The sequence below is a fragment of the Caretta caretta genome, chromosome 11 (assembly GCF_965140235.1).
Source record: "Caretta caretta isolate rCarCar2 chromosome 11, rCarCar1.hap1, whole genome shotgun sequence".
In the NCBI taxonomy this organism is placed as follows: Eukaryota; Metazoa; Chordata; order Testudines; family Cheloniidae; genus Caretta; species Caretta caretta.
The window spans coordinates 60,821,533-60,842,358 of record NC_134216.1 but is presented as its reverse complement, the minus strand read 5'-3'; the positions used below and the strand labels follow the sequence as shown (position 1 = coordinate 60,842,358).

Sequence of the window (20,826 nt, the reverse complement as noted above, 5' to 3'; positions counted from 1 at the left end):
ACATGTTGTTCCTTGATTTTAGCAAAGCTTTTGACACGGTCTCCCACAGTATTCTTGCCAGTAAGTTAAAGTAGTATGGGCTGGATGAATGGATGATAAGGTGTATAGAAAGCTGGCTAGATTGTCGGGCTCAACGGGTAGTGATCAATGGCTCCATATCTAGTAGGCAGCCGGTATCAAGTGGAGTGCCCAAAGGGTCGGTCCTCGGGCTGGTTTTGTTCAATATTTTCATAAATGATCTGGAGGATGGTGTGGATTGCACCCTCAGCAAGTTTGCAGATGACACTAAACTGGGAGGAGAGGTAGATACGCTGGAGCGTAGGGATAGGATACAGAGGGCCCTAGACAAATTAGAGGATTGGGCCAAAAGAAATCTGATGAGGTTCAACAAGGACAAGGGCAGAGTTCTGCACTTAGGACAGAAGAATCCCATGCACCGCTACAGACTAGGGACCGAATGGCTCGGCAGCAGTTCTGCAGAAAAGGACCTAGGGGTTACAGTGGACGAGAAGCTGGATATGAGTCAACAGTGTGCCCTTGTTGCCAAGAAGGCCAATGGCATTTTGGGCTGTATAGGTAGGGGCATTGCCAGCAGACCGAGAGATGTGATCGTTCCCCTCTATTCGACATTGGTGAGGCCTCATCTGGAGTACTGTGTCCAGTTTTGAGCCCCACACTACAAGAAGGATGTGGAAAAATTGGAAAACGTCCAGCAGAGGGCAACAAAAATTATTAGGGGACTGGAACACATGACTTATGAGGAGAGGCTGAGGGAACTGGGCTTGTTTAGTCTGCAGAAGAGAAGAATGTGGGGGGATTTGATAGCTGCTTTCAACTACCTGAAAGGGGGTTCCAAAGAGGATGAATCTAGACTGTTCTCAGATGACAGGAGTAATGGTCTCAAGTTGCAGTGGGGGAGGTTTAGGTTGGATATTAGGAAAAACTTTTTCACTAGGAGGGTGGTGAAACACTGGAATGCGTTACCTAGGGAGGTGGTGGAGTCTCCTTCCTTAGAAGTCTTTAAGGTCAGGCTTGACAAAGCCCTGGCTGGGATGATTTAGTTGGGGTTGTCCTGCTTTGAGCAGGGGGTTGGACTAGATGACCTCCTGAGGTCCCTTCCAACCCTGATATTCTATGATAGCCATTATATGAACAACATCGCCCCATATCTCAATGTCTGTACTTAGACCCGTTAACCTTTTACCCCCAATCGGGGACATTGCAGATTATGTATTCCTTACGCCACCTGATCCTAAACCGAACCTCACACCCCTTGATAATCTGTACCTTATTCCCTGATAACCAGAAACTTCTATGCTTAAACTCTGTACCGTTTTCTTTTTATTTTAACATCATCTTAATAAAATGATTAAATTTGCTTGCAGTGTAGTGGGCAATTCACGCTAACTTGTGTACTTGAATCTCACGTGAATTCTAGTGTAAGAGTGGCATTAATTTCTTACCGATTCTTTTTCAAAAGCAAAAGGCATTATTACAATAAAATACTTTATAGTTAACCATTGTCATTAGTCTGTCTACACATAAATCACTGCATATTTTTAACAAACTATACTGAGCTAATTTAGCTGTTACTGTTTTCTGCATTAACTTAAGTGTAGCATGTAGACTCTGCCAGCTAGATTGATGACTCTAAGGATTTATTTATGAAAGAATTTTGGAATATGCTTTTCTGTTCAGTTTTGAACAGATGCAGCATTAAAGGCTACTGGGTGACCTAACCCCTCCTTGTGTCTGATTTGATAACTGAAGGCACACTGCTCATGAATTAGGACTAGGGTACATGGATGCCTTAAGTCATTTTTTGGCAGTGTGTGCTCTGAACAAATGTCTGGGGCTTGGGGTGCAGGGATTAGGTGTGCACTGGTGTAATGTAGGTTTATGTGTAACATGATATGTTTTTGGTTCACAATAGACTGTCTTCTACATTCTTAACATCTGATAACACATACAATAGGTTGGCCTCCAATTTAAAAGGCATTTTCTGACTCATTCCCACACCCTTGGCTATTCCTGGGTTGTTCATAATCTTCAATCTGAATCTTCTTTGGTTGGTTAGTGGAGACTTCAGACCCAATTCTGATCTCTTTTACTGCAGCCTAAATCTGGTGTAACGTATCTGACTTGCACTAAGATCTGAATCTAGCCCCACTCCCAGGACCTAGTTCCCCTCTGGAATCTAACTGTTCGAAAGCTTATCTCTCTCACCAACAGAAATTGATCCAGTAAAAGATATTGTATCATCCACCTTGTGTCTCTAATATCCTGGGACCAATGCAGCTACAGTAACACTGCATACTTTCTCTCTTCCACTCTTTTTACCTCTTCAAATATCACATTGTTGCCCCTGTTTGACCCGAGTGGTGAGCCAAAGTTTGGGGCCCTGGAGATGTTCTATTTGGAAGTAGAAATTGATGGAGTCTGGTATTTTATTTGATGAAATCTTGTTTATTTACAAGGAATGTACAAAGTCCTGCTTCTCCGAACGTAGGAGGAGCCAAGAACAAAAGGAGCAGTTTCTTAGCCCTGGTCTACACTAGGACTTTAGGTCGAATTTAGCAGCGTTAAATGGATGTAAACCTGCACCCGTCCACACGATGAAGCCCTTTATTTCGACTTAAAGGGCTCTTAAAATCGATTTCCGTACACCACCCCGACAAGTGGATTAGCGCTTAAATCGTCCTTGCCGGGTCAAATTTGGGGTACTGTGGACACAATTCGACGGTATTGGCCTCCAGGAGCTATCCTAGAGTGCTCCATTGTGACCGCTCTGGACAGCACTCTCAACTCAGATGCACTGGCAGTGTAGACAGGAAAAGAACTGCAAACTTTTGAATCTCATTTCCTATTTGGCCAGCGTGGCAAGCTGCAGGTGACCATGCAGAGCTCATCAGCAGAGGTGACCATGATGGAGTCCCAGAATTGCAAAAGAGCTCCAGCATGGACTGAACGGGAGGTACGGGATCTGATCGCTGTATGGGGAGAGGAATCCGTGCTATCAGAACTCCGTTCCAGTTTTCGAAATGCCAAAACCTTTGTCAAAATCTCCCAGGGCATGAAGGACAGAGGCCATAACAGGGACACGAAGCAGTGCCGCATGAAACTTAAGGAGCTGAGGCAAGCCTACCAGAAAACCAGAGGGGCGAATGGCCGCTCCGGGTCAGAGCCCCAAACATGCCGCTTCTATGATGAGCTGCATGCCATTTTAGGGGGTTCAGCCACCACTACCCCAGCCATGTTGTTTGACTCCTTCAATGGAGATGGAGGCAACACGGAAGCAGGTTTTGGGGACGAAGAAGAAGAAGATGATGATGATGATGATGCGGTTGTAGATAGCTCACAGCAAGCAAGCGGAGAAACCGGTTTTCCCGACAGCCAGAAACTGTTTCTCACCCTGGACCTGGAGCCAGTACCCCCTGAACCCACCCAAGGCTGCCTTCTGGACCAGGCAGGCAGAGAAGGGACCTCCGGTGAGTGTACCTTTTAAAATACTATACATGGTTTAAAAGCAAGCATGTGAAAGGATTAATTTGCCCTGGCATTCACGGCTCTCCTGGATGTACTCCCAAAGCCTTTGCAAAAGATTTCTGGGGAGGGCAGCCTTATTGCGTCCATGGTAGGACACTTTACCACTCCAGGCCAGTAACACGTACTTGGGAATCATTGTAGAACAAAGCATTGCAGTGTATGTTTGCTGGCGTTCAAACAATATCTGTTCTTTATCTCTCTGTGTTATCCTCAGGAGAGTGAGATATCATTCATGGTCACCTGGTTGAAATAGGGTGCTTTTCTTCAGGGGACACTCAGAGGAGCCCGTTCCTGCTGGGCTGTTTGCCTGCGGCTGAACAGAAATGTTCCCCGCTGTTAGCCACAGGGAGGGGAGAGGGTTGAGGGGATAGCCACGTGGTGGGGGAGGGTAAAATGCGACCTTGTAACGAAAGCACATGTGCTATGTATGTAATGTTAACAGCAAGGTTTACCCTGAAAGACTGTAGCCACTGTTTTATAAAATGTGTCTTTTTAAATACCGCTGTCCCTTTGTTTTTCTCCACCAGTTGCATGTGTTTCAATGATCACAGGATCTTCTCCTTCCCAGAGGCTAGTGAAGATTAGAAAGGAAAAAAAATGCACTCGCGATGAAATGTTCTCTGAGCTCATGCTGTCCTCCCACACTGACAAAGCGCAGACGAATGCGTGGAGGCAAATAATGTCAGAGTGCAGGAAAGCACAAAATGACCGGGAGGAGAGGTGGCGGGCTGAAGAGAGTAAGTGGCAAGCTGAAAACAGGGCTGAAGCTCAAATGTGGCAGCAGCGTGATGAGAGGAGGCAGGATTCAATGCTGAGGCTGCTGGAGGATCAAACCAGTATGCTCCAGTGTATGGTTGAGCTGCAGCAAAGGAAGCTGGAGCACAGACTGCCACTACAGCCCCTGTGTAAACAACCGCCCTCCTCCCCAAGTTCCATAGCCTCCACACCCAGACGCCCAAGAACGCGGTGGGGGGGCCACCGGCCAACCAGCCACTCCACCACAGAGGATTGCCCAAAAAAAAGAAGGCTGGCATTCCATAAATTTTAAAGTTGTAAACTTTTAAAGTGCTGTGCTTAAAGTGCTGTGTGGCATTTTCCTTCCCTCCTCCACCACCCCTCCTGGGCTGCCTTGGTAGCCATCCCCCTATTTGTGTGATGAATGAATAAAGAATGCATGAATGTGAAGCAACAATAACTTTATTGCCTCTGCAAGCGGTGATCGAAGGGAGGAGGGGAGGGTGGTTAGCTTACAGGGAAGTAGAGTGAACCAAGGGGCGGGGGGTTTCATCAAGGAGAAACAAAGAGAACTTTCACACTGTAGCCTGGCCAGTCATGAAACTGGTTTTCAAAGCTTCTGTGATGCGTACCACGCCCTCCTGTGCTCTAACTGCCCTGATGTCTGGCTGCGCGTAACCAGCAGCCAGGCGATTTGCCTCAACCTCCCACCCCACCATAAACGTCTCCCCCTTACTCTCACAGATATTGTGGAGCGCACAGCAAGCAGTAATAACAGTGGGAATATTGGTTTCGCTGAGGTCTAAGCGAGTCAGTAAACTGCACCAGCGTGCCTTTAAACGTCCAAATGCACATTCTACCACCATTCTGCACTTGCTCAGCCTGTAGTTGAACAGCTCCTGACTACTGTCCAGGCTGCCTGTGTACGGCTTCATGAGCCATGGCATTAAGGGGTAGGCTGGGTCCCCAAGGATACATATAGGCATTTCAACATCCCCAACAGTTATTTTCTGGTCTGGGAATAAAGTCCCTTCCTGCAGCTTTTGAAATAGACCTGAGTTCCTGAAGATGCGAGCGTCATGTACCTTTCCCGGCCATCCCACATTGACATTGGTGAAACGTCCCTTGTGATCCACCAGAGCTTGCAGCACTATTGAAAAGTACCCCTTGTGGTTTATGTACTCGCCGGCTTGGTGCTCCGGTGCCAAGATAGGGATATGGGTTCCGTCTATGGCCCCACCACAGTTAGGGAATCCCATTGCAGCAAAGCCATCTACTATGACCTGCACATTTCCCAGGGTCACTACTCTTGATATCAGCAGATCTTTGATTGCGTGGGTTACTTGCATCACAGCAGCCCCCACAGTAGATTTGCCCACTCCAAATTGATTCCCAACTGACCGGTAGCTGTCTGGTGTTGCAAGCTTCTACAGGGCTATCGCCACTCGCTTCTCAACTGTGAGGGCTGCTCTCATCTTGGTATTCATGTGCTTCAGGGCAGGGGAAAGCAAGTCACAAAGTTCCATGAAAGTCCCCTTACGCATGTGAAAGTTTCGCAGCCACTGGGAATCGTCCCAGACCTGCAACACTATGCGGCCCCACCAGTCTGTGCTGGTTTCCTGAGCCCAGAATCGGCATTCCACAGCATGAACCTGCCCCATTAGCACCATGATGCATGCATTGGCTGGACCCATGCTTTGAGAGACATCTGTGTCCATGTCCTGATCACTCACGTGACCTCGCTGACGTCACCTACTCGCCCGGTATCGCTCTGCCAGGTTCTGGTGCTGCACATACTGCTGGATAATGCGTGTGGTGTTTAATGTGCTTCTAATTGCCAAAGTGAGGTGAGCGGCCTCCATGCTTGCCTTGGTATGGCGTCCGCTCAGAAAAAAGGCATAGAACGATTGTCTGCCTTTGCTGTGACGGAGGGAGGGGCAACTGATGACACGGCTTACAGAGCTGGCTTCAGGGAGCTAAAATCAACAATGGGGGTGGCTTTACATCAAGGAGTATTTCAGGCAGGACTTCACGGAGGGTTCCAATAAGAAATGGTGCACCTAAGTTATTGTTCTTATTGGAACAAGGAGGTTAGTCTGGCCTCTGATTGATACATGACTAGATTTACTTCGCTGCACCTTCCCTGTGAGTGACCGCAGTGTGACCTAGAGGAATGAGTCCCCTAGATGGGGGGGGAGGGGGGAAGCAAATGAGTACAAAACAAATCTGGTCTATTTCTTGTTTTGATACACTCCATCTATCTTTTACATCTTTGGCTGGCAGCAGACGGTGCAGAAGGACTGCATGCCATCCTCATCTCTTGCCTGCCTGGCAAAAGATGGTACAATACGACTGCTAGCAATCCATATCGCCTGCCTGCTCACCATAAGATGGTTCAATAGGACTGACTGCAGGACTAAAGAGAATGACTTGATCAAGTCACTCCAAATTTAGTCCCTGCGCCCATGTCTGTCCAGGCGCTCCCGGCCGACGGAGCCAGGAGCACCTCGGACATGACGATGATGGCTGCCAGTCCTATTGCACTGTCTGCTGCCACAAGGCAGTGGGTTGCTGCTACTGTCTAGCAATGCAGTACCATGTCTGCCAGCACCCAAGAGACATACGGTGACGGTTACCTGAGCGGGCTCCATTCTTGCCGTGGTATGGCGTCTGCACAGGTAACTCAGGAAAAAAGGCGCGAAACGATTGTCTGCCCTTGCTTTCACGGAGGGAGGGAGGGAGGGAACGGGGGCCTGACGATATGTACCCAGAACCACCCGCGGCAATGTTTTAGCCCCATCAGGCATTGGGATCTCAACCCAGAATTCCAATGGGCAGTGGAGACTGCGGGAACTGTGGGATAGCTACCCACAGTGCAACACTCCAGAAGTCGACTCTAGCCTCAGTACTGTGGAAGCGCTCCGCCGAGTTAATTCACTTAATGCACTTAGAGCATTTTCTGTGGGGACACACTCACTCGAATATATAAAACCAATTTCTAAAAAACTGACTTCTATAAATTCAACCTAATTTCGTACTGTAGACATACCCTTAGCTTACAATCCCAAGCCTCTTTAGCCAACATTCCCAAAAGTGCGCTCTCTCTCTCTCTAGCTTTTTCCAGGTCACACTGTGTTTACCAGCTGCTGCTTGGCCTTTTTCTGTTTCTCTCAGCCTCTCTCTGTTCTTGTCTGTTTAGTTCCTATGTGGTCTGTCTTTCTCCTCACCCCCTCAATTTAGCAAAATCCCTCCATTCAGTCCAAAATTCCTGAGCGGGTTCACAACATGCTTTTGTCTTAGGTGGGGGACTTCTGATTAACTTATCCTGACACTTATGTCAGCTGAAGGATGCCTTTATACCCAGTCTCAAAGAGGTTTGTGATCCAGTCAGTCTCCAGTACCTCTCAGCATAACAATATTTTCAAGTTAGCACTTTTACATTTCAGCAAGTACCATGTTCTTATTTCATTATTTTTGGACAGACATCATCAGTGCCCAATGGGTTTAGTGATTTGGGAATTTGCTGGCTGCCTACTTTTATATTCTGGGCTGAAACAGAGTGAGGTCTCTGTCTTTGCACTGCACAAAACATTTCCCCTCTTTCTTACATCAAGAGATCAGTGGTCCTCTTGATATAGCTACATGATTTATAAGCAAATTAAATAATTGCCCTCTTACTGACAGGAACACAAAGTAAAACCAGTAACCTGCCTCCAGCAGTGGACAGTTATTATTTTTAACAAGGTTACAGTACAGTAAGAGGATGAGAAAATCAGAAGGAATCCTAGATTTAAATTCCACTGAGCCAGATTCTGACTTCATTTAAACAATTGTAAATCCAGAGTAATTTAATTAAAAACAATGGTGCCATTCAGTCAGCTCTAGCAAAATCAATGGTGTTAATCCAGATTTACATGGCAGTAATTGAAATCTAGATCCAGCTCACTGATTGTATGACTTGAGGTAATTAATTTGACCTCCTACAGCCTTAATCAATCTAGTTTAAAATTGATTAGACTTAGAATCCCTTTGAAAAAATCAGATGTTGTGTATTTAAAAAAGCCTTCTCTTGGAGGAAGGAAATTACAAAATGATTTCTCTGTAGTATCTTGAATTTTTAGAAAAATTATAGTCAATTTTCCTCTTCTAATCCAGTCTATCCAAACAAGGGAATCAAAGCAACAGATGTCTTGTTAAGAAAAATAGTCTGAGATGTAGATGCCAGCCATTATAAGCAATCTCTAATCTGCTACAAATTAAATGTCCAAATCCTGTTTTGTGTGTGCTAAATGGAGGCATTAATTTTTGCAAGGAAAGCCGCTTACAACCCAGACATTTCTCTACTATCCATTCTTCTGAATCTTTGGAGCATCTCCAGACTTTCTGCTTACATGTAAGATACAACAGTAACATTTGTGGTATGAAAGCTATTTGACTACAATATGAACTATTTAAATAAGTGAGTTTTACATTACGTTCATTAACTTTTATCCACAACATTTCAGTAGCCTTTCCTTTATTACCTAGGCTCTCTCATGAAGGATAATCTTTGGTTAAAACAGATCTCCTTAATACATAAAAACAGAAGAATTTTTCTTGGGTTATCACTGTTTATTCTTTCAAGCATGCATCATAATAGTGCAACAAACTGGAAAAACCACCAATTTTCAGACAAACCACATTTGTGAAGTTGCATTTAAGACATCTTGACACACATTTGTAGCTAGTCTGACCATCACTAAGGCAACATTTTAGTCCCAGGTATTTTTAGTAAAAGTTATGGACAGGTCACAGGCAGTAAACAAAAATTCACAGCGCGTGACCTGTCCATGACTTGTACTATATACCCCTAACTAAAACTTGGGCCAGGGGGCCGTGGGTTCTCTGTGGGGGCAGGCCAGGGGTGTGCAGGTGCTGGGGACCCTGCTGGTGCTGGGAGGGGCAGGCAGCGGCATGCAGCCCAGGACCCACGCTGATCTCTCTTTACAAGCTTTTGATAGTGCTCTTTTAGGTCTATTATAGAAGCTTTAGGGAAATGGAAACTATCACCGATGGCTGACATAGCAGCATTCCTGCCTTAGTTTACCCAGTATTTTCTCTGACTCATTCCAACTGTCTGGCCAAGCCATGTAACAAAGTCCAACCTTTTTGGGACCTCAGAGTCTGTCACTTAATGTCTACAAACATAGGAAAACAACCAAATCTTCAACCTAGCCAGGCTTGGCTATTAGCCTCCTCCTTCGCAGGCTAACCCCAGCTGCAATAAACTGTCCAAACCCTATTTCCTAGGCTTCAACCTCACTACCTAGAGGCTAGCATACTTTCCCTTTACCCAGGTTTTCAGGCAGGCTATAGTCCCTGACTGGCTCCTGTCTTCAGCTAGGCCATAGGACAATTTGTCTCCTCAATTTTCCCCACTGCTGGGGTTCCTTCCTCTTAAATCCAACCCTATACAGGTGTAGCAGGGTGGGGTTAACAGAATAGGGCTGACTGTCCCAAAACCTTTTACCCTTAAAAGGGGCACGCCACCTTGTTACAGAAACATTTTACTCGTTGTTGCAGTAGTACCGTCTTGTCATTTAGCTTCCTGAGTATTTGCTACCCTCTCTTCTCACAAGGAAAAGATCTAACATGTCTAAAAAGAAACAAATCTTGGCCCATCTTCCTGATATCTCATAGGTGACTGGTCATCAGTTCAAGCTTCCCTCTAAGCCCTCACCACCTATCATGGGTGCCAGCTACAACTTAACACTTCGGTATTCCTATATTTCCACATATATAACCAAAAATTGTGTACTGTGTTATGGCATTTGGGTTGCTACTTCATGCAGTGGCCCTTGCCACATCCATTCATGCTTGCATTCATCCTGCAGATGTCCTTGCTACTGATTTTTTCCACCATCCAACGAATTACTAAACATCTGGAGAATGGATTGTGACTGGAAAGAAAATACAGATGATGCTGTAATGGTGATAGTTGTAAATGTCTTGGTTTTCAACAACTAGGAAGGCCCCATATAGTCCACAGCATGGAAATAGCTATGGAATCTATGTTTTGCAGCCCAAGTACTTATCTATCTGAGATGGTACGCATGTACACAGGGTGGCCAGCCCCTCCCGCTGCTGTTCCACTTCCAGCTTGAAGTGCAGACATACCCTGTATAAGTAACCTTCATTTCTTGTGTATGTCTATCCTGATTATATTGGGTAAGTTTGTTTGCAGGGCAAATTCAGCCCCAGTGTAAGTTGGTGCAAGTTCCTTTTGCTTCATTGCATTTGCTTATGCTAGAGATGAATTTGGTCCATAGGCTTTGGATAGATTCTGCCTAGAAGAATATTTACCAATGGAAGTCATATATATGATTATCTCAATTGAAACAGACAAGTGATTTCTAAAAGAATCTCTCTAGCTTTAAATTTCTTTTACTGGTAAACTTGCTCAATCCTAGGCTGTAGAATGTTATCATATACCAAGAAGACATTTTCTTATTTATATTCACATTACCGTTTCCATAGACTAATGTACTAACTCTTTTTTTCCAAGGTTTTTCACTGCATTCAGGCAAGCTGTATAGATCTTCTAAAGACTATTGAGAAATACCAGCAGAGACTCAATGGTATGCGATAACATATGTATTTTAATTTTGTGTAATAACCATCATTACTTTTTTTTAATATTTTGAATTTAAATCCATTGTTAAAACCAGATAACTGTTTAATCTAAAACAACCTTCTGGCATATTTGAAATGGTTTTTAATTTCTAGAGAATGTCACTATTTTAGTGTAAACCCCGAGTGCCAAGATTTGGGATTTCTTGATAGAATACATTAATGCTACCTGTATTTGTACTAATGGCAGAAAATGAAGAACTCCGTTATGTGGCTAATTTAACTCGTTCTAGTAGCCCTAATTCTTGAGGCTATCATTGAACTAAGGGAAGCCATTACAACTATTAGAAAACATGACCAGTGGTTTATATAAGACTTAATTTTAGTTTCCCTAAATTTTCAGAAAAGCTCCTCCCTGTTTATGAAAGTAAATGATTTTAAATAAAATTGTAAGTTTTTCCAACTGAAAGTGTGGCGCAGTATTATCTCTATAAAGTTCTACGGATAGTACAAGTAACAAAGGATAGTAAAATTAAGTTTTAGACCCTTAGCAGACAAGGATCACTGATTAAAGTTACATCCTTTATGAATCAGAGTTCAATTAAAAGTATTTTTAAATGTAGTAATAAATTACCATAAACAACAAGATACTAATGACTAAAGTCTTTTGTTCAGCATGTCTCTATATTCTTTATCTGTGTCTCCTACACAAGAGAGAGTCTCAGATGCCCAACTGTGCCACATGAAAAAGTATTTGAGAAGTCTGATTTGGACATTTGTGTGTTTTACTTTAAAATGTATTCCTTCTTTCCCTCCTCTCCCCCCCAATACATACCATATCAACTCTAAATGCTGTAAAACCTAAAGATCTTTTTATGCATCTTATCACTTTGAACAATAATGTGCTTGTTTTCCCACCTTCTGGGGACTATTCTTAATAAGATTAAATACATTGGAAGTGTTAGTTTATCTATTTATATTGTGCAATTATTTCCTTTTATAGTTACGTCTGACGAGGAAAATGAGCTAGGGCTCCTTTTAAAGGTTCAAGGAGAGCAAGATGCTACTAAAGCTGGCAAAATGATGGAAGCCACTGGAAAGACCCTCTGTTCTTCTGCTCAACAAAGGTTTTCAATTATTTTATGTAGTCTTTCTTCAAGTTACATTTGGTGCTATTAATATAAAGTTATGTACATGGAATAATGCACCTGTTTGGTGCTTTAAGATTCTGAGGTTAGATCCACAGAAAGCAAATATAATTTTATGTAAAACAGACAGACTATAATAGAAAAAATATATACAGAAAATACAAATAATCAAGAAGTACAGACAGTACAATCAGTGTAATTTAAATTGCAAATATAAATATAGAATTGAACTGAACTTACAAATAAAACATACTGCTGCAGTGAATGGGCCAAATTCTGCAGTCTACACTGTGGTGTAAATTAAATGTCATGAGTAAATTGATCAAAAAACATTATAAGTGGGTGCAAATGATAAAGTAGTAGGGCTTGCACCAATATACTAAACGAGTGTAACACTGAGAAGGGGCAGCAGGAAAATTGCATCAGGGAACAGAGCAGCATCTCCCCTATGCTGTTACACCATCCTAGTAGCTGGTTTTACTACTGTATTCCCTTGTTTGTGCCCTTGGTGTGTAAATTACTCATTTTAATCTCTGCTGAGAGCTGTAATTTGCCAACCTTATTCATGTCAGGTTCTACCTTACTATGTAAGCAGTCCCATTGCAATTAATGGGCCTATGTGAGTATGAATTATTACCTATTATGACTAAGGATGGCAGAATCAGGCCTGATGGACTTCTCTTGCAAATTAGACTACCATATCATTTACACCAGTTGTCTGATTAATATACATCATTTACATCATAGAAGTTAGCCAGGGACTTATATGGGTGTTGCATTTATTTACAACATGACTGCATTTTACCCAATATCTTCAAGCTCACAAAGGAAAAACAATCTGATGTAGAAGGAAGTAATATTTCTCTTTAAAACTGATTTCTTTGCTATCTCTGCCTTGAAAAGGATACTTTGGTTATTGAAAAGAGGTTCTTTAATAAGGCCATTCTTAATGGGTTTTACTGCTGTTTGAAGCAAAGACAGGAGTGTCACAGAACATTTTAATTAGTATGGGGTGCATTAGTTTATCTTAAATGCGGTATTCCTTCAGAAAACTGAGCATGACATACTGGTATATCGAAAGCTATTTTCAATTTCAAAGGATTCTGCAGAATCGGTATATGGACATGTGACCTGGGGTCAGGAGACCTGGATTCCAATCCCAGGTCCGTCAATGACCTGCTGAGTAATCTTGGACAAATTACTTCATATATTTGCCTCAGTTTTCCTCATGTGTAAAATGGAGATAATTCTTACCCTCCTCTAAAGTGAATTGAAAAGTTATATGCAAGTTCTAAATTTTAACCTATGTTTTAAAAAAATAAAATTGTAAAGTAAAGCATACCAAAAGTTAGGAAATCCAAAAGTTAAGGTTACCCAGACAACCTTAATTATGCCACTTTTGTGTTTGCATCATAATACATTCTTTAGTTAGTTAATGAATATAAATATGACTAATTCAGAGCACAGGTTGGATGAAGCACAGTGGATTAAATATGTATTTTTAATTATGCTTCATTCACTCTATAAAGCCTACCCTGTCCACTGAGGTCCCAGATGTGCTCTCACGCTTTATCTAGATTAGGAATTAAAATAGATTAGCACACATTAGCTAACGTATGCTAACACATCAGTCTAGTGCAGACAAGGCAAACTGCCTTTAACACATGCTCAACTGGTCAAATTGAAGCCTGTGCTCCCCCCAGGTTTAACTTGACCAGTTTAGCACGTGTTAAAGGCAGTGTGCCTTATCTGTAAAAGGCTTTTAAAGTGTGACAGGTTTCAGAGGAACAGCCGTGTTAGTCTGTATTCGCAAAAAGAAAAGGAGTACTTGTGGCACCTTAGAGACTAACCAATTTATTTGAGCATGAGCTTTCGTGAGCCACAGCTCACTTCATCAGATGTGTACCGTGGAAACTGCAGCAGACTTTATATACACACAGAGAATATGAAACAGTACCTGTTTCATATTCTCTGTGTGTATATAAAGTCTGCTGCAGTTTCCACGGTACACATCTGATGAAGTGAGCTGTGGCTCACGAAAGCTCATGCTCAAATAAATTGGTTGGTCTCTAAGGTGCCACAAGTACTCCTTTTCTTTTAAAGTGTGTTATGTATGCTAACACAGGCTAACATCACACCTTCAATTCTAGTCTAGAAAATGCCTCAGTTAAACAAGTGTAAAGTGAATGGTAGTTGCAAACAATTTGGCTCTCAGCACCTCTCATTGACTGTTTAACCTTGCCTCATTCACTATTTGCCATTCAGCTTGCACATCAAATGCAGCAGGGGACCTGTAGAAATAAATATAACTGAACAAGAAAGTGAATTTCACCTCTTTAAAAACAAAACAACTTGAGCTTTGGGGAAAAAAATTCAGCTCGAATTGGGAAAATCAAAACCTCAATTTCTTGTGGAAGTCAAATTCTGGAATATTTTGTTTCTGAAATGAAATATGCTTCTGGGGCTGTCAAGGAGTGTGGAGCCTGAAAGTGCTGGCCTCCACTACTCCATGACTGCCCCCATCCCAGGAAACCTGTCAAGAATCTGGGAGCTTTGGAACTTGGCCTTGAAGTTTTCAGGCTGCTGAGAAGCCAGACACCTGGAAACTCTTGGAGCCTCAGCAGCCACTAGGCAGACTGATGAGGAGCCAGGAGCCCACAAAGCCGTGGCTAATTTCCTTTGAAAGATTAGTTGAGCCTGGAAGGCCCTGGCCAATTTCCTTTGAAACCTGCAGAACATTTTGCTTTTCACAAATTGGCATTTTCCAACAACAAATATTCTAATGGAAAATTTCCAACCAGGTTTAGAAATAATAGCATGTGATTGTGTAAGACTATCATAAGTCTTATGAACGTGGGGCAAAGTTAGTTAACTTTTTGAGTACTTCGTCTTACATCTTAAGTCCTGATACTACAAACATTTGTGCAGGTGCTTAACTTTATGCACAGGAGTACTCAAATTTAACTTTGCATGCAGAACATTAATCAGGATCATGGTCTTCAATTTCTTTTAATACAGTTTCTTTCTTGGAATTTCACAGGGTTTTTAAAAAATGAAATGATAAAGTTAATTTCCAAAATGTGGAATTATTTGCCAGACAGTGCTATGAGGCAAGGCTGAAGCCCTTCAAAGACTGTATGGAACAAGGCAAGGATCCTCATTAACCCTGCCTCAATGATAACACACTTGTGCATTGGAGGAGATAATTTTTCCACAAATCTTTAATGTGTTGATCTAAAATTTCACTCTGTTATTTTGTGCATACATGTGCAGTGGTAATAGAATGTTAGGATATTAATTATAACCATCTCCTACTATAATTTTTAAAATTACAGTATCTTCATGATAGATTTTTAAAACCTTAGAGCTTGTCAAAATATTTTTATTGGACCACCAAAAAGCATGAAAAAGTCCCATTAGGTATTACCTCTGTACCAGATGTTGTTTCTATTGCCTCCTGCTGAGGTGAGAACTGCAATGTGTGTGTTTGTATACATTAAACACAAAAAGACTACATAAAAAAACATTATCACGGTTGCAAAATCAACCACTCAAAAGTTAAGAAATGCCAGAATTAAGGTTGCCTGTACAACCTTAATTTGGTCCCCTTGCACGTAGGCATTATGATATAGTCTTTAAGTACATAACATCTCTTATTTCCACAGGACCCCTGCTTCATCCAGTGCAGAGAATGAATGGTTCTCACTCAGTGAGCAGCGATTCAAAATTTTGTTTTATCCTCATTGTTCAGTATGTGGCCCCAGGCCTTCCTTATTCCACGCTATTCAAACTCTGCTTTGAAGTCAGAATTATTAATTTCTTCATGGGCTTTTCTACGGTACTCATTATTATAGTATCTGAGTGCTTCACAAATATCAATTTGCTTTCACAAGACCCCTGTGAGATGAATGGATACTGTACTAATTTTACAGATGAGGAACTGAGGCACAGAGAGATTAAGGTCAAAAGTATCCACTAATTTTAGGTGGCTGATTTGTGACACCTAATTTTTCAGAGTACATAACACTATATAGCACTTTCTATGACCAAAGCACATTTCCCATTGACTTCAGCTGCAGCTGTGAATGCTTAGCACTTGTGCATTTCATACCCAGCACCACCTATGAAAAAATTGGTTTAACTTACTTGCCTAACATCACGTACAAACACTGGCGGAGGCAGAGATAGAATCCAATTCTGCCAGGCAGCATTCAACTGCCTTAATCACGGAACCATTCATTTCTTCCTGAAATCCCCTTCCTCATTCACTACACATTTTCCAACTCCTGTAGCAAATGAAGCAGGGGTTGTACAGACAACAGCCTCCTTCACTACACAATCCTGATCCATCCCTAGAGCAAGTTCATCCTATGCAGTGAATCAAGCAGGAGTCCTGTGGGAAAAAATAGTATGTGATTATGTAATTAAAGACTATCATAATGCATATGCACAAGGGGGCCCAAAGTAGCTTTTGTTTAAAGTTTTTAAAAAAGTGAACTAAAAAAATAGAAATTCCATCTTATCGCATTGTATTGGCATCCACATGGGTCATTTGCAGGGTTGGAAAATTTAAATTCTCCACACAGACCTCTGGCAGTTGAGCTAACAGAGTAACTGATAGTGAAAGTAGGTTGTCATCCTCTATATGGACCAGGACTAGAGAGGGATGGAGCACTTTGACAGTGAGTTTCACAAATATGTACTGACAGTACAGGAATGTTGAGAATCACAAATCGTGGGTTCTATTCCAGACTTTGCAAGGAAGTATTCTCTAGTGGGCACAGACTCTTCTGCCCAGTTACTCCAAGCTTGACCCCTTCTGCCCAGTCTCTGTCCCAGGCCTGTGTCATCTGCACTCCTGACTCCTTGTCCCAATCCCATTCTCCTCAACTAGCCAATTCCGATCTCTTCTCCTCAGGCTTCTCATCCCAGCCCCAATCTCCTTGCTCAGCCATTCCCAATTTCTCCCCCACCCACTCCTGGCTCCTTTTCCCCAGTCTCCTTGCTCAGCCTGTCCCAGTTTCCCCCTCCCTTCTTTTTCGGCTGATCTCTCTCTCTTCCCCTACTGGCCTCAAGTCACCCCATCCCCTCCTCCTCTGTCCCTGTTAACTCCCAGTCTCCCTCAGCATCTCAACCAATCTCAGTGCTCCCACCCGGCTTCTTGTGCCAATCTCTTTGCCCAGCTAGTCCCAGTCCCTCCTCTCAACCCAGCTCTTTGTCAGATCTTTCCCCCCACTCCCATCAGTTCATAGTCCCAGTGTCCTTGCCTGGCCAGTCACAGTCTACCCCCAGCTCTTCATCCCCATACCATTTCTCTCTCCAGCTCCCAGTATCTATGTCCAGTGAGTCCCAGTCTTCCCCCACACTCCCAGTCTCCTTGCCCAGCCAGTCCCAGTATTCACATCCTTCACAGTCCCAGTGTCCCTCTTCCCCCTGCCCACCAACCTCCAGTCCCAGTCTCCCACCTCAAACCTCTTGTCCTAATCTACTTCCTCACCTCCCTCAGGTCCAGCTCTTGTCACTGCATTCAAATCAAACAACTTTCCGCTCTGGATCCGTGGAGAGCACAGGAGTGACAGGCTCCCTGCTCTGTGCTTGCCCCAGCCCAGCCTGCAGCAGCCTAGTGCTGCAATTGCTGGAGCATGCCCAATGCAGACAGAATTTGTGGTGAATTTAGCAGTGTAACTAGCAGTTCCCTACTGAGCATGTGCAAACCAATTTTTCAAAGGTGTTTTTGGGGTTTATTTTTTACTTCACTAAATTTGGACAGATTTTCTCTAGAGTAACAAAAAGTCAGTGTCCCTGATGCAAAGGCCACCACCCCTGCCAAATTTCAAGTTCTAGCTCCAAAGCCTGGAGACACCGGAGCCTTTCAAAGGGAAGGTGGAAACTTGGTGGAACAACGATAAGCAATGAGATACGGTAATACCAGGTTACATAATGTATAGGAGCGACAGAGTAGGTCATGCTGGTGTGGGAGTGGCTCTATATGCAAAAATAAGCATAGAATCAAATATAGTAAAAATCTTAAAGGAATCAAACAGTACCATAGAACCTCTGTGGATAGAAATTCCATGCTTGAATAATAGGACTACAGCAGTAGGAATGTACGACCAACCACCTGACCAGGATGGTGATTGTGAAATGCTATGGGAGATTACAGAAGCTACAAAAAACAGAAAATCTCGTAATAATGGGGGATTACAAATATCCCATATTGACTTGGAACATATCACTTCAGGATGGGATGCAGAGATAAAATTTCTAGACACCATTAATGGCTGCTTCTTGGAGCAGCTAGTCCTAATAGTGACCACAATGTAATTAAATGTAATATCCTTGCGGGGGAAGAGGATACTAAGTAAAGAAACCCCACAGGAGCATTTAACTTCAAAAAGAGGAACTCCACAAAAATGAGGAGACAAGTTAAATGCAAATTAAAAGGAACAGTCACAAGAGTGAAATGCCTGCAAGCTGCCTGGAAACTTTTTACCACCACCATAATAGGGGCTCAAACTATGTGTGTACCCCAATTTAAAAAAAAACACCAAAAATGCCACAATGGCTAAACAATAGAATAATAGAGGCAGTCAGAGACAAAAAGACATCCTTTAAAAATTTGAAGTCAAATTTTACTGAGGAAAATAAAAAGGGACATATACTTTTACATTTGACTTGTCGGAGTTTAATTAGGCAGGCCAAAAAAGAATTCTAAGGGCAACTAGCAAAAGACACAAAAACTAACAGCAGTTTTTTTTAAAATATACATCAGAAGCAGAAAGCTTGTGAAACTATCTGTGGGGCCACTATACAATTGAGGTGCTAAAGGAGTGCTCAAGGAAGACAAGGCCAGTGCAGAGAAGCTAAATGAATTCTTTGCATCAGTGTTCATGGCAGAGGATTTGAGGGAGATTCCCACACCTGTGCCATTCTTTTTAGGTGACAAATCTGAGGAACCGTCCCAGAATGAGGTGTCAGTAAAGGAGGTTTTGCTATATTAAACAGTAATAAGTCACCAGCACCAGATGGTATTCACCCAAGAGTTCTGAAGGAACTCAAATGTGAAATTGCAGAACTACTAATTGTGGTATGTAACCTGTCGCTTATATTAGTCTCTCTACCAGATGGCTGGCAGATAGCTAATATGATGCCAATTTTTAAAAAAGGCTCCCAAGGCAATCCTGGCAATTACAGGCCAGTAAGTCTGACTTCAGTACCAGGCAAATTGGTTGAAATGATTGATAATTCAGTTCTTTACCAACACATAGATTAAACACAATTCGTTGGGAAAGAGAGAACATGGCTTTTGTAAAGGAAAACCATGCCTCACCAATCAATTAGAATTCTTTGAGGGTGTCGGCAAACATATGGACAAGGGTGATCCAGTGGATAAAGTGTATCAGAAATGGTGACATGGTCCCTCACCAAAGGCTCTTAAGCAAAGTAGGCAATCATGGGATAAGAAGGAAGGTTCGCTCATTGGTTAAAAGACAGGAAACAATGGGTTGGAATAAATGGTCAGTTTTCACAGTGGAGAGTGTGTCTGGAGTCCCTCCAGAACTGGTCAACATATTCATAAATGATCTGGAAAAAGGGGTAAACAATGAAGTGGCACAGTTTGCAGACAATACTGAATTACTCAAGATAGTTAAGTTCAAAGGAGACTGCAAAGAATTACAAAGGGATCTCATCAAACGGGGTGAGTGGGCAAAAATTGGTAAATGAAATTCAATATTGATAAATGCATATTGGAAAACATAATCCCAACTATACATACAAAATGACAGGGTCTAAATTAGCTGTTAACAGTCAAAGAACAGCTCTTGAAGTCACTGTAGATATATGCTCTGAAAACATATGCTCAATGTGCAGTGGCAATCAAAAATGATAACAGAATGCTAGAAACCATTAGGAAAGGGATATAATAATAGGACAGAAAATACCATAAAGCCACTATATAAATCCATGGTACCCTACACCTTGAATACTGTGTGCAGTTCTGGTTGCCCCATCTCAAAAAATAAATATTAGAATTGGAAAAGGTACAGAGAAGGGCAACAAAAATGATGAGGGGTATGAAATAGTTCTATATGAGGAGAGATTAAAAAGACTGGGACTGTTCAGTTTAGAAGAGATACGACTAAGGCGGGATATGATAAGGGGTTTATAAAATCATGAATGGTGTGGAGAAAGTGAATAAAGAAGTGTTGTTTATCTCTTCACATAACATATCAAACCAGGGGTAACCCAGTGAAATTAATAGGCAGCAGGTTTAAAACAAACATAAGGCAGTACTTCTTCACACAACGCATAGTCAACCTGTAGAACTCATTGCCAGGGGATGTTGCGAAGGCCAAAAGTATAACTGGGTTAAAAAAATAATTAGATAAGTTCATGGAGGATAGCTCCTTCAATGGCTATTAGTCAAGATGGTCAGGGACACAACCCCATGTGCTGGGTGTCCCTAAAATTCTGATGGCTAGGAAGTGGAACTGGATGACACGGGATGGATCACTCGATAAATTGCCCTGTTCTGTTCATTCCTTCTGAAGCATCTGGCACCGGCTGCTGTCAAAAGACAGGATACTGGACTACATGGACCATTGGTCTGGCTAAGCATGGCCATTCTTATGCTCATCAGAATTTTTATAACATGGGCAAAACAACTTATTTTTCCCTTGCTTCATACTCAGAAATGGCTGAACCGTTTTGGCTGAAACTTTCCAAAAAAATTCAGCTTAAGGCATACACCTGGCATGGGAAATTTGAATGGTTAGTGTGTTACAAA

General features: G+C 42.4%; 1 protein-coding gene across 3 annotated transcripts in view; it reads left to right on the top strand.

The window, feature by feature from the left end:
• Positions 1 to 20,826, top strand: part of ICA1L (islet cell autoantigen 1 like) — a 57,393-nt gene that overhangs the window by 17,004 nt on the left and 19,563 nt on the right. For 2 of the 3 annotated variants that reach the window (XM_048868472.2, XM_048868471.2), the window contains 2 exons: positions 10,826 to 10,898; positions 11,894 to 12,017. In XM_048868472.2, coding sequence (XP_048724429.1) covers positions 10,826 to 10,898; positions 11,894 to 12,017 — 197 coding nt within the window. Of the gene's footprint in view, positions 1 to 2,875; positions 3,489 to 4,073; positions 4,687 to 10,825; positions 10,899 to 11,893; positions 12,018 to 20,826 lie in introns of those variants that run through there. The other variant, XM_075118086.1, reaches the window with a different exon arrangement.